The 15,582-nt window shown below is 42.8% G+C and overlaps 1 protein-coding gene across 2 annotated transcripts in view; it reads right to left on the reverse strand.

Annotated features, from left to right (window-relative positions):
• Positions 1-15,582, reverse strand: part of LOC118380601 (F-BAR and double SH3 domains protein 2-like) — a 115,566-nt gene that overhangs the window by 22,329 nt on the left and 77,655 nt on the right. The window contains exons 7-11 of one of the 2 annotated variants that reach the window (XM_052468211.1): positions 14,516-14,570; positions 13,447-13,575; positions 10,513-10,635; positions 10,289-10,384; positions 5,096-5,170 (exon numbers count right to left, since the gene is read on the reverse strand). In XM_052468211.1, coding sequence (XP_052324171.1) covers positions 5,096-5,170; positions 10,289-10,384; positions 10,513-10,635; positions 13,447-13,575; positions 14,516-14,570 — 478 coding nt within the window. The remainder of the gene's footprint in view (positions 1-5,095; positions 5,171-10,288; positions 10,385-10,512; positions 10,636-13,446; positions 13,576-14,515; positions 14,571-15,582) is intronic. The other variant, XM_052468212.1, reaches the window with a different exon arrangement.

The raw sequence follows: 15,582 nt of genomic DNA on the forward strand, positions 1-15,582 counted from the left end.
CACAGCTATCTAGCAACCACACCATGTACAGTACCTCTGGATACAGCTACCTAGCAACCACACAATTTACCCCTGCTGGATACAGCTACCTAGCAACCACACCATGTACAGTACCCCTGGATACAGCTACCTAGCAACCACCCCATGTACCCCTGGATACAGCTACCTAGCAACCACACCATGTACAGTACCCCTGGATACAGCTACCTAGCAACCACACCAAGTACAATACAACTCTACTCGACACAGCTTTAGAACCCCCCTCTCACACACATACACCAGAGAACTAGATACAATAATTAGGTTTGAACTGCTGCTAGGTGGCTCCCGAGTGGCGCAGGGGTCTAAGGTACTGCATCTCAGTGCTTGAGGAGTCATTACAGGCACCCTGGGTCGATTCCAGGCTGTATGACAACCGCCTGTGATTGGGAGTCCCATACGGCAGCGCACATTTGACCCAGCATTGTTCAGATTTGGCCGGGGTAGGCCTTCCTTGTAAATAAGGATTTGTTCTTAACTGACTTGCCTCGTTAAATAAAGAATACATGTAGAAAAGAGATTGATTTGAAACAGAGGGAGAGAAGAGAGAAATAGATTGATTTGAAACAGAGGCAGAGAAGACAGAGAAATATATTGATTTGAAACTGAGGGAGAGAAAAGAGAGAAATAGATTGATTTGAAACAGAGGGGAGAAAAGAGACAGACTGATTTGAAATGGAGGAGAGAAAAGAGACAGACTGATTTGAAATGGAGGGAGAGAAAAGAGACAGACTGATTTGAAATGGAGGGAGAGAAGAGAGAGACTGATTTGAAATGGAGGGAGAGAAAAGAGACAGACTGATTTGAAATGGAGGCAGAGAAGAGAGAGAAATATATTGATTTGAAACAGAGGGAGAGAAAAGAGACCGACTGATTTGAAACAGAGGCAGAGAAGAGAGAGAAATAGATTGATTTGAAACTGAGGGAGAGAAAAGAGAGAAATAGATTGATTTGAAACAGGGAGAGAAAAGAGAGAAATAGATTGATTTGAAACAGAGGGAGAGAAAAGAGACAGACTGATTTGAAATGGAGGGAGAGAAAAGAGACAGACTGATTTGAAATGGAGGGAGAGAAAAGAGACAGACTGATTTGAAATGGAGGGAGAGAAAAGAGACAGACTGATTTGAAATGGAGGGAGAGAAAAGAGACAGACTGATTTGAAATGGAGGGAGAGAAAAGAGACAGACTGATTTGAAATGGAGGGAGAGAAAAGAGACAGACTGATTTGAAATGGAGGGAGAGAAAAGAGACAAACTGATTTGAAATGGAGGGAGAGAAAAGAGACAGACTGATTTGAAATGGAGGGAGAGAGAATAAAAAGCCTCCTATTGTTTGTCTTGAGATAACAGAGAAAACCTGCGTCTGCTGTGCAGTTCTAACACAATCTGCCTGGTACAGGCAGGGGGCTATCAAAACCACATGGAAAAGTACTGCATGTATGTGTGTGTGTGCGTTCCTGTGTGTGAGCATGTGTGCAGCAGATGTCTGTGTGTCTTCCCAATGGAGCCCCTCACTTCATAGCCTAGTAACACATATCCAAGTCCCCTTTCTACACTACATTAACACACAACCATTCAGCATCAACGCCAGACCCCCTCACCTCAAACTGTCACCTCAAACTCACAACGGTCTATTTAAGGAACAGGAAACATAATTAGATAAGTAGGCTACTGTGCAAATCGTGTGTCATTTTAATGACCTGTACAATTCACATCAGCTACAAATAGCAGATTGTTCTTAATATGTTGAACAGTAGCAGCATAATCATATCATTGTATGTGTGAATGGGACTTATTATACAGTAGTTGGTTAGGTAGCACAAGGGTCAGGCTCAGTTAAAAGGCCTACTGTAGGTTACCTAGAGGAATGGGCCACTGCCAGTACAATAACTAGAACTACTTCCTGTTCTAGCAGAGACGACACATCACTGGTGGTCATGGTCCAACAACCGTGGTCTTGGTGGTAACAGCTCTTCAACAGCATGCTGATTAATCAACGGTCATGACGGTTAACCGACCGTCATGCGTCATGGTTCAACAGCCATCGGTCATGACAGCATGTGATGGGTAGTATGTAACGGCCATGACACTACAGCAGCAGTCATGTTAAGGTCATGTTCATGTTTATGGTCACTGGAAAACATGGTTATAGTTATAGTGGAACAGCCATGGTTGTGGTTATAGTGGAACAGCCATGGTTGTGGTTGTAGTTATAGTGGAACAGCCATGGTTGTGGTTATAGTTATAGTGGAACAGCCATGGTTGTGGTTGTAGTTATAGTGGAACAGCCATGGTTGTGGTTATAGTTATAGTGGAACAGCCATGGTTGTGGTTGTGGTTATAGTGGAACAGCCATGGTTGTGGTTGTAGTTATAGTGGAACAGCCATGGTTGTGGTTGTAGTTATAGTGGAACAGCCATGGTTGTGGTTATAGTTATAGTGGAACAGCCATGGTTGTGGTTATAGTGGAACAGCCATGGTTGTGGTTATAGTGGAACAGCCATGGTTGTGGTTATAGTTATAGTGGAACAGCCATGGTTGTGGTTGTAGTTATAGTGGAACAGCCATGGTTGTGGTTATAGTTATAGTGGAACAGCCATGGTTGTGGTTGTAGTTATAGTGGAACAGCCATGGTTGTGGTTATAGTTATAGTGGAACAGCCATGGTTGTGGTTGTAGTTATAGTGGAACAGCCATGGTTGTGGTTGTAGTTATAGTGGAACAGCCATGGTTGTAGTTATAGTGGAACAGCCATGGTTGTGGTTATAGTTATAGTGGAACAGCCATGGTTGTGGTTGTAGTTATAGTGGAACAGCCATGGTTGTGGTTGTAGTTATAGTGGAACAGCCATGGTTGTGGTTGTCGTTATAGTGGAACAGCCATGGTTGTGGTTATAGTTATAGTGGAACAGCCATGGTTGTGGTTGTAGTTATAGTGGAACAGCCATGGTTGTGGTTGTAGTTATAGTGGAACAGCCATGGTTGTGGTTATAGTTATAGTGGAACAGCCATGGTTGTGGTTATAGTGGAACAGCCATGGTTGTGGTTATAGTTATAGTGGAACAGCCATGGTTGTGGTTATAGTGGAACAGCCATGGTTGTGGTTATGGTTATAGTGGAACAGCCATGGTTGTGGTTATAGTTATAGTGGAACAGCCATGGTTGTGGTTGTAGTTATAGTGGAACAGCCATGGTTGTGGTTATAGTTATAGTGGAACAGCCATGGTTGTGGTTATAGTGGAACAGCCATGGTTGTGGTTATAGTTATAGTGGAACAGCCATGGTTGTGGTTATAGTGGAACAGCCATGGTTGTGGTTATAGTTATAGTGGAACAGCCATGGTTATAGTTATAGTGGAACAGCCATGGTTGTGGTTATAGTTATAGTGGAACAGCCATGGTTGTGGTTATAGTTGTAGTGGAACAGCCATGGTTGTGGTTATAGTTATAGTGGAACAGCCATGGTTGTGGTTATAGTTATAGTGGAACAGCCATGGTTGTGGTTATAGTGGAACAGCCATGGTTGTGGTTATAGTTATAGTGGAACAGCCATGGTTGTGGTTATAGTGGAACAGCCATGGTTGTGGTTATAGTGGAACAGCCATGGTTGTGGTTGTCGTTATAGTGGAACAGCCATGGTTGTGGTTATAGTGGAACAGCCATGGTTGTGGTTATAGTTATAGTGGAACAGCCATGGTTGTGGTTATAGTTGTAGTGGAACAGCCATGGTTGTGGTTATAGTTATAGTGGAACAGCCATGGTTGTGGTTATAGTTATAGTGGAACAGCCATGGTTGTGGTTATAGTTGTAGTGGAACAGCCATGGTTGTGGTTGTAGTTGTAGTGGAACAGCCATGGTTGTGGTTATAGTTGTAGTGGAACAGCCATGGTTGTGGTTGTAGTTGTAGTGGAAAAGCCATGGTTGTGGTTATAGTTGTAGTGGAACAGCCATGGTTGTGGTTATAGTGGAACAGCCATGGTTGTGGTTATAGTGGAACAGCCATGGTTGTGGTTATGGTTATAGTGGAACAGCCATGGTTGTGGTTATAGTTATAGTGGAACAGCCATGGTTGTGGTTATAGTTGTAGTGGAACAGCCATGGTTGTGGTTATAGTTATAGTTGTAGTGTTCATCAGAGGTCTACCTGTGTCAGGGTTGTGTTATGGTTCTAGATGGTTGGAGGGTAGAGACTAGTGGTTAGGTTGGAGGGTAGAGACTAGTGGTTAGGTTGGAGGGTAGAGACTAGTGGTTAGGTTGGAGGGTAGAGACTAGTGGTTAGGTTGGAGGGTAGAGACTAGTGGTTAGGTTGGAGGGTAGAGACTAGTGGTTAGGTTGGAGTGTAGAGACTAGTGGTTAGGTTGGAGGGTAGAGACTAATGGTTAGGTTGGAGGGTAGAGACTAGTGGTTAGGTTGGAGGGTAGAGACTAGTGGTTAGGTTGGAGGGTAGAGACTAGTGGTTAGGTTGGAGGGTAGAGACTAGTGGTTAGGTTGGAGGGTAGAGACTAGTGGTTAGGTTGGAGGGTAGAGACTAGTGGTTAGGTTGGAGGGTAGAGACTAGTGGTTAGGTTGGAGGGTAGAGACTAGTGGTTAGGTTGGAGGGTAGAGACTAGTGGTTAGGTTGGAGGGTAGAGACTAGTTGTTAGGTTGGAGGGTAGAGACTAGTGGTTAGGTTGGAGGGTAGAGACTAGTGGTTAGGTTGGAGGGTAGAGACTAGTGGTTAGGTTGGAGGGTAGAGACTAGTGGTTAGGTTGGAGTGTAGAGACTAGTGGTTAGGTTGGAGGGTAGAGACTAGTGGTTTGGTTGGAGGGTAGAGACTAGTGGTTTGGTTGGAGGGTAGAGACTAGTGGTTAGGTTGGAGGGTAGAGACTAGTGGTTAGGTTGGAGGGTAGAGACTAGTGGTTAGGTTGGAGGGTAGAGACTAGTGGTTAGGTTGGAGGGTAGAGACTAGTGGTTAGGTTGGAGTGTAGAGACTAGTGGTTAGGTCTACCTGTGTCAGGGTTGTGTTATGGTTCTAGATGGTTGGTGGTAGTTTGGCGGGTAGAGACTAGTGGTTAGGTCTACCTGTGCCAGCGTCATCCTCATGACACTGATGGGCGAAGGCTCAATGTCCACCAACTTCTGCACCGAGCTCAGAGTCTGACACACCCACACACACACACACACACACATGTGCGCACGATCAAGCACACACAGATAGACGTTAGTGGAAATAGTTAGGAGAGAAAGAGTTAGCAAAGGTTGAAAAGGTTTGAAGGAGAAAGACAATGAAGGGAAAATAGTTTGTAGTGACAGAGAGAGAGAGAGACACGTACGTACAGTATTCAGTGCTTGACTTGGGAAGGAGCTCACCGGAGCTGATTACCACCACTTCACATGTCCTACTGCTTGACTTCCTGTTCCTCTTATAGAATATTAACTCAACAGTATTGTGTAGTCCCTGTTCCTCTTATAGAATATTAACTCAACAGTATTGTGTAGTCCCTGTTCCTCTTATAGAATATTAACTCAACAGTATTGTGTAGTCCCTGTTCCTCTTATAGAATATTAACTCAACAGTATTGTGTAGTCCCTGTTCCTCTTATAGAATATTAACTCAACAGTATTGTGGGGCTTCTGTTCCTCTTATATAATATTAACTCAACAGTATTGTGTAGTTCCTGTTCCTCTTATAGAATATTAACTCAACAGTATTGTGTAGTTCCTGTTCCTCTTATAGAATATTAACTCAACAGTATTGTGTAGTCCCTGTTCCTCTTATAGAATATTAACTCAACAGTATTGTGTAGTCCCTGTTCCTCTTATAGAATATTAACTCAACAGTATTGTGGGGCTTCTGTTCCTCTTATATAATATTAACTCAACAGTATTGTGTAGTTCCTGTTCCTCTTATAGAATATTAACTCAACAGTATTGTGTAGTTCCTGTTCCTCTTATAGAATATTAACTCAACAGTATTGTGTAGTCCCTGTTCCTCTTATAGAATATTAACTCAACAGTATTGTGTAGTTCCTGTTCCTCTTATAGAATATTAACTCAACAGTATTGTGTAGTCCCTGTTCCTCTTATAGAATATTAACTCAACAGTATTGTGTAGTCCCTGTTCCTCTTATAGAATATTAACTCAACAGTATTGTGTAGTCCCTGTTCCTCTTATAGAATATTAATTCAATAGTATTGTGTAGTCCCTGTTCCTCTTATAGAATATTAACCCAACAGTATTGTGTAGTCCCTGTTCCTCTTATAGAATATTAACTCAACAGTATTGTGTAGTCCCTGTTCCTCTTATAGAATATTAACTCAACAGTATTGTGTAGTCCCTGTTCCTCTTATAGAATATTAACTCAACAGTATTGTGTAGTCCCTGTTCCTCTTATAGAATATTAACTCAACAGTATTGTGTAGTCCCTGTTCCTCTTATAGAATATTAACTCAACAGTATTGTGTAGTTCCTGTTCCTCTTATAGAATATTAACTCAACAGTATTGTGGGGCTTCTGTTCCTCTTATATAATATTAACTCAACAGTATTGTGTAGTTCCTGTTCCTCTTATAGAATATTAACTCAACAGTATTGTGTAGTTCCTGTTCCTCTTATAGAATATTAACTCAACAGTATTGTGTAGTCCCTGTTCCTCTTATAGAATATTAACTCAACAGTATTGTGTAGTTCCTGTTCCTCTTATAGAATATTAACTCAACAGTATTGTGTAGTCCCTGTTCCTCTTATAGAATATTAACTCAACAGTATTGTGTAGTCCCTGTTCCTCTTATAGAATATTAACCCAACAGTATTGTGGGGCTTCTGTTCCTCTTATAGAATATTAACTCAACAGTATTGTGTAGTCCCTGTTCCTCTTATAGAATATTAACTCAACAGTATTGTGTAGTTCCTGTTCCTCTTATAGAATATTAACTCAACAGTATTGTGGGGCTTCTGTTCCTCTTATATAATATTAACTCAACAGTATTGTGTAGTCCCTGTTCCTCTTATAGAATATTAACTCAACAGTATTGTGTAGTCCCTGTTCCTCTTATAGAATATTAACTCAACAGTATTGTGTAGTCCCTGTTCCTCTTATAGAATATTAATTCAATAGTATTGTGTAGTCCCTGTTCCTCTTATAGAATATTAACCCAACAGTATTGTGTAGTCCCTGTTCCTCTTATAGAATATTAACTCAACAGTATTGTGTAGTCCCTGTTCCTCTTATAGAATATTAACTCAACAGTATTGTGTAGTCCCTGTTCCTCTTATAGAATATTAACTCAACAGTATTGTGTAGTCCCTGTTCCTCTTATAGAATATTAACTCAACAGTATTGTGTAGTCCCTGTTCCTCTTATAGAATATTAACTCAACAGTATTGTGGGGCTTCTGTTCCTCTTATATAATATTAACTCAACAGTATTGTGTAGTTCCTGTTCCTCTTATAGAATATTAACTCAACAGTATTGTGTAGTTCCTGTTCCTCTTATAGAATATTAACTCAACAGTATTGTGTAGTCCCTGTTCCTCTTATAGAATATTAACTCAACAGTATTGTGTAGTTCCTGTTCCTCTTATAGAATATTAACTCAACAGTATTGTGTAGTCCCTGTTCCTCTTATAGAATATTAACTCAACAGTATTGTGTAGTCCCTGTTCCTCTTATAGAATATTAACTCAACAGTATTGTGTAGTCCCTGTTCCTCTTATAGAATATTAACCCAACAGTATTGTGGGGCTTCTGTTCCTCTTATAGAATATTAACTCAACAGTATTGTGTAGTTCCTGTTCCTCTTATAGAATATTAACTCAACAGTATTGTGTAGTCCCTGTTCCTCTTATAGAATATTAACTCAACAGTATTGTGGGGCTTCTGTTCCTCTTATATAATATTAACTCAACAGTATTGTGTAGTTCCTGTTCCACTTATAGAATATTAACTCAACAGTATTGTGTAGTTCCTGTTCCTCTTATAGAATATTAACTCAACAGTATTGTGTAGTCCCTGTTCCTCTTATAGAATATTAACTCAACAGTATTGTGTAGTTCCTGTTCCTCTTATAGAATATTAACTCAACAGTATTGTGTAGTCCCTGTTCCTCTTATAGAATATTAACTCAACAGTATTGTGTAGTCCCTGTTCCTCTTATAGAATATTAACCCAACAGTATTGTGTAGTCCCTGTTCCTCTTATAGAATATTAACCCAACAGTATTGTGTAGTCCCTGTTCCTCTTATAGAATATTAACCCAACAGTATTGTGTAGTCCCTGTTCCTCTTATAGAATATTAACTCAACAGTATTGTGTAGTCCCTGTTCCTCTTATAGAATATTAACCCAACAGTATTGTGTAGTCCCTGTTCCTCTTATAGAATATTAACTCAACAGTATTGTGTAGTCCCTGTTCCTCTTATAGAATATTAACCCAACAGTATTGTGTAGTCCCTGTTCCTCTTATAGAATATTAACCCAACAGTATTGTGTAGTCCCTGTTCCTCTTATAGAATATTAACTCAACAGTATTGTGTAGTCCCTGTTCCTCTTATAGAATATTAACCCAACAGTATTGTGTAGTCCCTGTTCCTCTTATAGAATATTAACTCAACAGTATTGTGTAGTCCCTGTTCCTCTTATAGAATATTAACCCAACAGTATTGTGTAGTCCCTGTTCCTCTTATAGAATATTAACCCAACAGTATTGTGTAGTCCCTGTTCCTCTTATAGAATATTAACTCAACAGTATTGTGTAGTCCCTGTTCCTCTTATAGAATATTAACCCAACAGTATTGTGTAGTCCCTGTTCCTCTTATAGAATATTAACTCAACCGTATTGTGTAGTCCCTGTTCCTCTTATAGAATATTAACTCAACAGTATTGTGTAGTCCCTGTTCCTCTTATAGAATATTAACCCAACAGTATTGTGTAGTCCCTGTTCCTCTTATAGAATATTAACTCAACAGTATTGTGTAGTCCCTGTTCCTCTTATAGAATATTAACTCAACAGTATTGTGTAGTCCCTGTTCCTCTTATAGAATATTAACCCAACAGTATTGTGTAGTCCCTGTGTTACCGACACCCATTTCAGACCACGTCAAACACTGACTGTAGGTGTTATAGTACAGTGCAAAAAGACAGTAAGATAGAGACTACAGACTTAACAGATAGGTTTACTGTAGGACTGTTTCAACATGTGAAGGCACAGAGACAGTGAGTACGGTTATATGCACACAATAATGTAATCATCGTGGATAGTCAGGTTAATATAATAGTTTGTTTAAAACGTTTACATGTTTTGTAAGAAGAATGATTCCCCTAATAATCTTGTTTACATGGACACATCTGAGATCAGGAGACCTGATGTCACTCTGATAAATGCAGAACATCTCCTATCTATATAAACATTCTACCACAGTGACCATGTTATTTTTGGGAAGCATATTTGATTCTGAGTTCGGACATCTAAAGTTTATATGTGAAAACTACTTCAACGACCAACACATTCAGTTGTTCCAAACTCACTTCACTTCCCAAAGAGGGAGTCTCGCTTGGCTGGTGCTGGAACATGCTCAGATCACATACACTGCTGGAACGCCCATTAAGGTGTTTAAATGTCCTAATCATTTGAAAGATTGTTTAGAAAACCAGGTGTTTTAATCGGGTTATGTTTATTTAGATTTTGACCTGACGCCGATTAAGATAAGCAGAGTAAGGTGTTTACATGAGGGAATCCATAATCAGATTATTATCAAATGATTAATGTACATGTAAACGTACTCAGTGTTAACTGTGGGTGGCTCCCGAGTGGCGCAGCGGTCTAAGGCACTGAATCTCAGTGCTTGAGGCATCACTACAGACACCCTGGGTCGATTCCAGGCTGTATCACAACCGGCCGTGATTGGGAGTCCCATAAGGCGGCGCACAATTGACCCAGCGTCGTCGGGTTTGGCCGGGGTAGGCCGTCATTGTAAATAAGAATTTGTTCTCAACTGACTTGCCAGGTTAAATAAAGGTTAACATTTGTATTTTTTTTTATTAACACAGTGAAGAGTAATGCTGTGTTCAAGTGCTCCTCAGAATCTCCCATGGGAAGATCGTCACGGTAGCTTGTTTGGAAAGTCGCTCTGTACTTGGAACGTTTCCGTGAAGCGAGCACATGAACACAGCATATGAACAGAGAACAGGGTTGGAGAGGGTTGAGTAAGGACATCTCAGATTCAGGAAGCCTGTTAGTGTGTGTGTCTGTCTGACTGTGTGTGTGTGTGTCTCTCACCGTGTCACAGTCACTGGGTTGGAACTGGAAGTCTTGTGCTTTATGAAACACAGGGTTCTCCTGCATGAAGAGCTGCTGGTTAAACTCCTGCACCACCTGAGAGAGACAGAGATATACAGGATTACACCCACACGCAGAAACACCCACACGCAGAAACACCCACACACAGAAACACCCACACGCAGAAACACCCACACGCAGAAACACCCACACAGCTGTCTCACCCGGGTGGATTTGTCCAGTAGGAACTGGAAGGTGTTGTGTATGACCTGAAAGGCCTCCAGCTCTGTCTGACAGATAGAGATCAGATAGTCTTTCACATGGTTATATATCCCGCCATCCAACTCCTGAGAGAGACAGAGAGAGAGGAGAGAGACAGAGACAGAGAGAGCAAGAGAGAGAGAGACAGTGAGAGAGGAGAGAGACAGAGAGAGAGACAGTGAGAGAGGAGAGAGACAGAGAGAGAGATAGAGAGGAGAGAGAAAGAGAGAGATGAGAGAGAGAGAGGGACAGAGACAGTGAGAGAGAGAGGAAAGAGAGAGAGAGAGAGACAGAGCAAGAGAGAGAGACAGAGAGAGAGAGCGAGAGAGAGAGAGAGAGAGAGAGAGAGAGAGAGAGAGAGAGAGAGAGAGACAGAGACACAGAGAGACAGAGAGACAGAGAGACAGAGAGACAGAGAGAGAGGGGGATATGAATGGATAGAGACAGTAATGAATCATTAACAGCGAATAGACTGGATGGATACTGTAGTACAAGCAGGGAGAAGGTGGAGGAAGAAGAAACTGAGGGAGGAAGATAGGGCAGGAAAGACCTGTTGTTTGACGATGCAGAGGATGTGTGGATCTGTGTGTTCTCTTGTTGGATAAGAAGCTGACCCCCTTCATCTTTCCCAACAGCAGACAGCACTATAGCCCTATCCAACCCCCACACACACACAGCTGAAACAATGGCACGATGACAAATCTACGGAAATTCCGTCATTGAGGGTGGAGGCTAGTTCCAAAAGTACTACCGAACCCTTACCCCCCTTCCTCATCCCTCTCTCCACTCATCCATGTAGGGCAGTGTGAACAGCAGAATTATTCAAGTGGCCAGAAAAGACACACATCACATTTCTCTGTGGCACCAACTGCATCATTCAGCACAAACAGCTAACACATAGCTGTGTGTGTGTGTGTGTGTGTGTGTGTGTGTGTGTGTGTGTGTGTGTGTGTGTGTGTGTGTGTGTGTGTGTGTGTGTGAGGGGCGGGGTGGAGAGATGGGCCCTGTTCCAACTCCTTCCTTGGTTGAGGTAATCAACCATCCAGACATTCTGATTATCACTTTCTGACTTCAACAATCCTCCCTAACCAGGGATGACCTCACAGGACGAATGAAGCATTATATTCTCAAGTACAGGGAGTGGGAGAGGAGGAGTGATAACAGCAGCTTGTATGTGTGGTTGATGCCCTGAACTGCTGTCCCTTGTGTGTGTGTGTGTGTCTATCTATTATGGACGAGAGAGTCTCTCAGCAGTCACATATAGTGTCCTGGGGTTCACAACAGTCACATATAGAGTCCTGGGGTTCACTACAGTCACATACAGTATCCTGGGGTTCACTACAGTCACATACAGTATCCTGGGGTTCACAACAGTCACATATAGTATCCTGGGGTTCAATACAGTCACATACAGTATCCTGGGGTTCACTACAGTCACATACAGTATCCTGGGGTTCACAACAGTCACATACAGTATCCTGGGGTTCACAACAGTCACATACAGTATCCTGGGGTTCACAACAGTCACATATAGTATCCTGGGGTTCACTACAGTCACATACAGTATCCTGGGGTTCACTACAGTCACATACAGTATCCTGGGGTTCACTACAGTCACATACAGTATCCTGGGGTTCACTACAGTCACATACAGTATCCTGGGGTTCACTACAGTCACATACAGTATCCTGGGGTTCACTACAGTCACATACAGTATCCTGGGGTTCACTACAGTCACATACAGTATCCTGGGGTTCAATACAGCACCACAGCCAGAGATAGCGAGAGGGGAGAGAGAGAAGGAGGAGAGCAGGAGAGATGGGGAAGGAGGAGAGGAGGAGAGAAGGGGAAGGAGGAGAGAAGGGGAAGGAGGAGAGAAGGGGAAGGAGGAAAGGAGGAGAGAAGGGGAAGGAGGAGAGAAGGGGAAGGAGGAGAGAAGGGGAAGGAGAGAAGGGGAGAAGGGGAAGGAAGAGAGAAGGGGAAGGAGGAGAGAAGGGGAGAAGGGGAAGGAGGAGAGAAGGGGAGAAGGGGAAGGAGGAGAGAAGGGGAAGGAGGAGAGAAGGGGAGAAGGGGAAGGAGGAGAGAAGGGGAGAAGGGGAAGGAGGAGAGAAGGGGAAGAAGGAGAGAAGGGGAGAAGGGGAAGGATGAGAGAAGGGGAAGGAGGAGAGAAGGGGAAGGAGGAAAGGAGGAGAGAAGGGGAAGGAGGAGAGAAGGGGAGAAGGGGAAGGAGGCGAGGACGAGCGAAGGGGAAGGAGGAGGAGGGGAAGGACGAGCGAAGGGGAAGGAGGAGGAGGGGTAGGACGAGAGAAGGGGAAGGAGGAGAGAAGGGGAAGGAGGAGAGAAGGAGAGAAGGGGAAGGAGGAGAGAAGGAGAAGGAGGAGAGGAGAGAAGGGGGAGAGAAGGAGGAGAGAAGGAGAGAATGGGAAGGAGGAGAGAAGGAGAGAATGGGAAGGAGGAGAGGAGGGGAAGGGGGAGAGAAGGGGAAGGAGGAGAGGAGGAGAGAAGGGGAAGGGGGAATGAGACAGTTAGAAGAGTAATTAGTGAACCCTTCTTCCTATCACAGCATGTGAGTTTTGTGTGTGTGTGTGTGTGTGTGTGTGTGTGTGTGTGTGTGTGTGTGTGTGTGTGTGTGTGTGTGTGTGTCTTCATGTGAGATGAGTTCATGACCTGAGATACAGTAAGCTGACACACCGAGCAGTGGCTGAGGTGTTTGTGTGTTTGTGAAGCATGCTAAAAGATGAGCGTCAACACTATGATGTCTGAACACTAAAGATTCTGTATCTCTGACGCATGTGTCTGTCTGTGTGGGAGTGGATGTGATTATCTCACAGTCTAGAGGGTCCACTGTCATTCACCTCACCAACCAGTCACTAAGGCCTAATGTGTGTGTGTGGTACCTGTATACAGTGCAGCAGGTCTGTGTGGTAGTAGCGGTCGTGGTGAGCGTTGGCTGCTGCCAAGGTTAACAGGTAGTCATTCCTGGCATGGGTTGCTTTAGAGTTACAGTCACTCCTCTTGGCTTTCAACTAGACAGAGACAGACAACGTAGAACACCAAATAATGCATGCAGAGCAGAATTAGGCCAATACCCACTAATTATCAAAATCCAGAAAAGAGCCGTTAAATTCTACAACCACCTAAAAGGAAGCGATTCCCAAACCTTCCACAACAAAGCCATCACCTACAGAGAGATGAACCTGGAGAAGAGTCCCCTAAGCAAGCTGGTCCTGGGGCTCTGTTCACAAACACACCCTACAGAGCCCCAGGACAGCAACACAATTAGACCCAACCAAATCATGAGAAAACAAAAAGATAATTACTTGACACATTGGAAAGAATTAACAAAAGAACTGAGCAAACTAGAATGCTATTTGGCCCTAAACAGAGAGTACACAGTGGCAGAATACCTGACCACTGTGACTGACCCAAACTTAAGGAAAGCTTTGACTATGTACAGACTCAGTGAGCATAGCCTTGCTATTGAGAAAGGCCGCCGTAGGCAGACATGGCTCTCAAGAGAAGACAGGCTATGTGCTCACTGCCCACAAAATGAGGTGGAAACTGAGCTGCACTTCCTAATAATAATATGACATTTGTAATGTCTTTATTGTTTTGAAACTTCTGTATGTGTAGTGTTTACTGTTAACCTTTATTGTTTATTTCACTTTATATATAATCTACCTCACTTGCTTTGGCAATGTTAACACATGTTTCCCATGCCAATAAAGCCCTTGAAATTAATTGAATTGAATTGACAGACATAAAGACCGACAGAATGAGAGAGACAGAGAGAGAGAGACAATGACAGAGAGAGAGAGAGAGAGAGAGAGAGAAAAGAGAGAGAGAGAGAGAGAAAAGAGAGAGAGAGAGAGAGAAAAGAGAGAGAGAGAGAGAGAGAGAGGAGAAAGAGTGTTAAAAGAGTGTATGCTCTGCATACCAACATGTGGTTTGAGGAAGAGTGCTTACCTTAACGTTGGCTTTCTGTAAACTAATCCTGGACTGAAACAGACCCAGCTTTGACCTGAGAGACAACAGACCACAATCAACTCAGATCAAACCTAGACCCGAGACTGATCAGGCATTAGAAATCAACTCAGATTTTTTATATTTTACTTTAAGAAGGTGAAATGTCAGAATAATAGTAGAGAGAATGATTTATTTCAGCTTTTATTTCTTTGATTACATTCCCAGTGGGTCAGAAGTTTACATACACTCAATTAGTATTTGGTAGCATTGCCTTTAAATAGTTTAACTTGGGTCAAACGTTTCAGGTAGCCTTCCACAAGCTTCCCACAAAGGGAAGGTGAATTTTGGCTCATTCCTCCTGACAGAGCTGGTGTAACTGAGTCAGGTTTGTAGGCCTCTTTGCTCGCACCAGCTTTATCAGTTCTGCCCACAAATCGGAATAAAGTCAGGGCTATGTGATGGCCACTCCAAAACTTTGACTTTGTTGTCCTTAAGCCATTTTGCTACAACTTTTGAGGTATTCTTGGGGTCATTGTCCATTTGGAAGACCCATTTGCGACAAAGGTTTAACTTCCTGACTGATGTCTTGAGATGTTGCTTCAATTTATCCACATAATTTTCCCTGCCTCATGATGCCATCTATTTTGTGAAGTGCACCAGTCCCTCCTGCAGCAAAGCACCCCCACAACACGATGCTGCCACCCCCGTTCTTCACAGTTGGGATGGTGATAAGAGCGTCTGCTAAATGACGTAAATGTAATGTAAATGTGTTCTTCCGCTTGCAAGCCTCCCCCTTCTTCCTCCAAACATAACGATGGTCAAACAGTTCTATTTTTGTTTCAACAGACCAGAGAACATTTCTCCAAAAAGTACGATCTTTGTCCCCATGTGCAGTTGCAAACCGTAGTCTGGCTTTTTATGGCGGTTTTGGAGCAGTGGCTTCTTCCTTGCCTAGCGGCCTTTCAGGTTATGTCGATATAGGACTCGTTTTACTGTGGATATAGATCATTTTGCTTCTACACCTGCATTGCTTGCTGTTTGGGGTTTTAGGCTGGGTTTCTGTACAG

The sequence above is a fragment of the Oncorhynchus keta genome, chromosome 18 (genome assembly GCF_023373465.1).
Source record: "Oncorhynchus keta strain PuntledgeMale-10-30-2019 chromosome 18, Oket_V2, whole genome shotgun sequence".
NCBI classification, from domain to species: domain Eukaryota; kingdom Metazoa; phylum Chordata; class Actinopteri; order Salmoniformes; family Salmonidae; genus Oncorhynchus; species Oncorhynchus keta.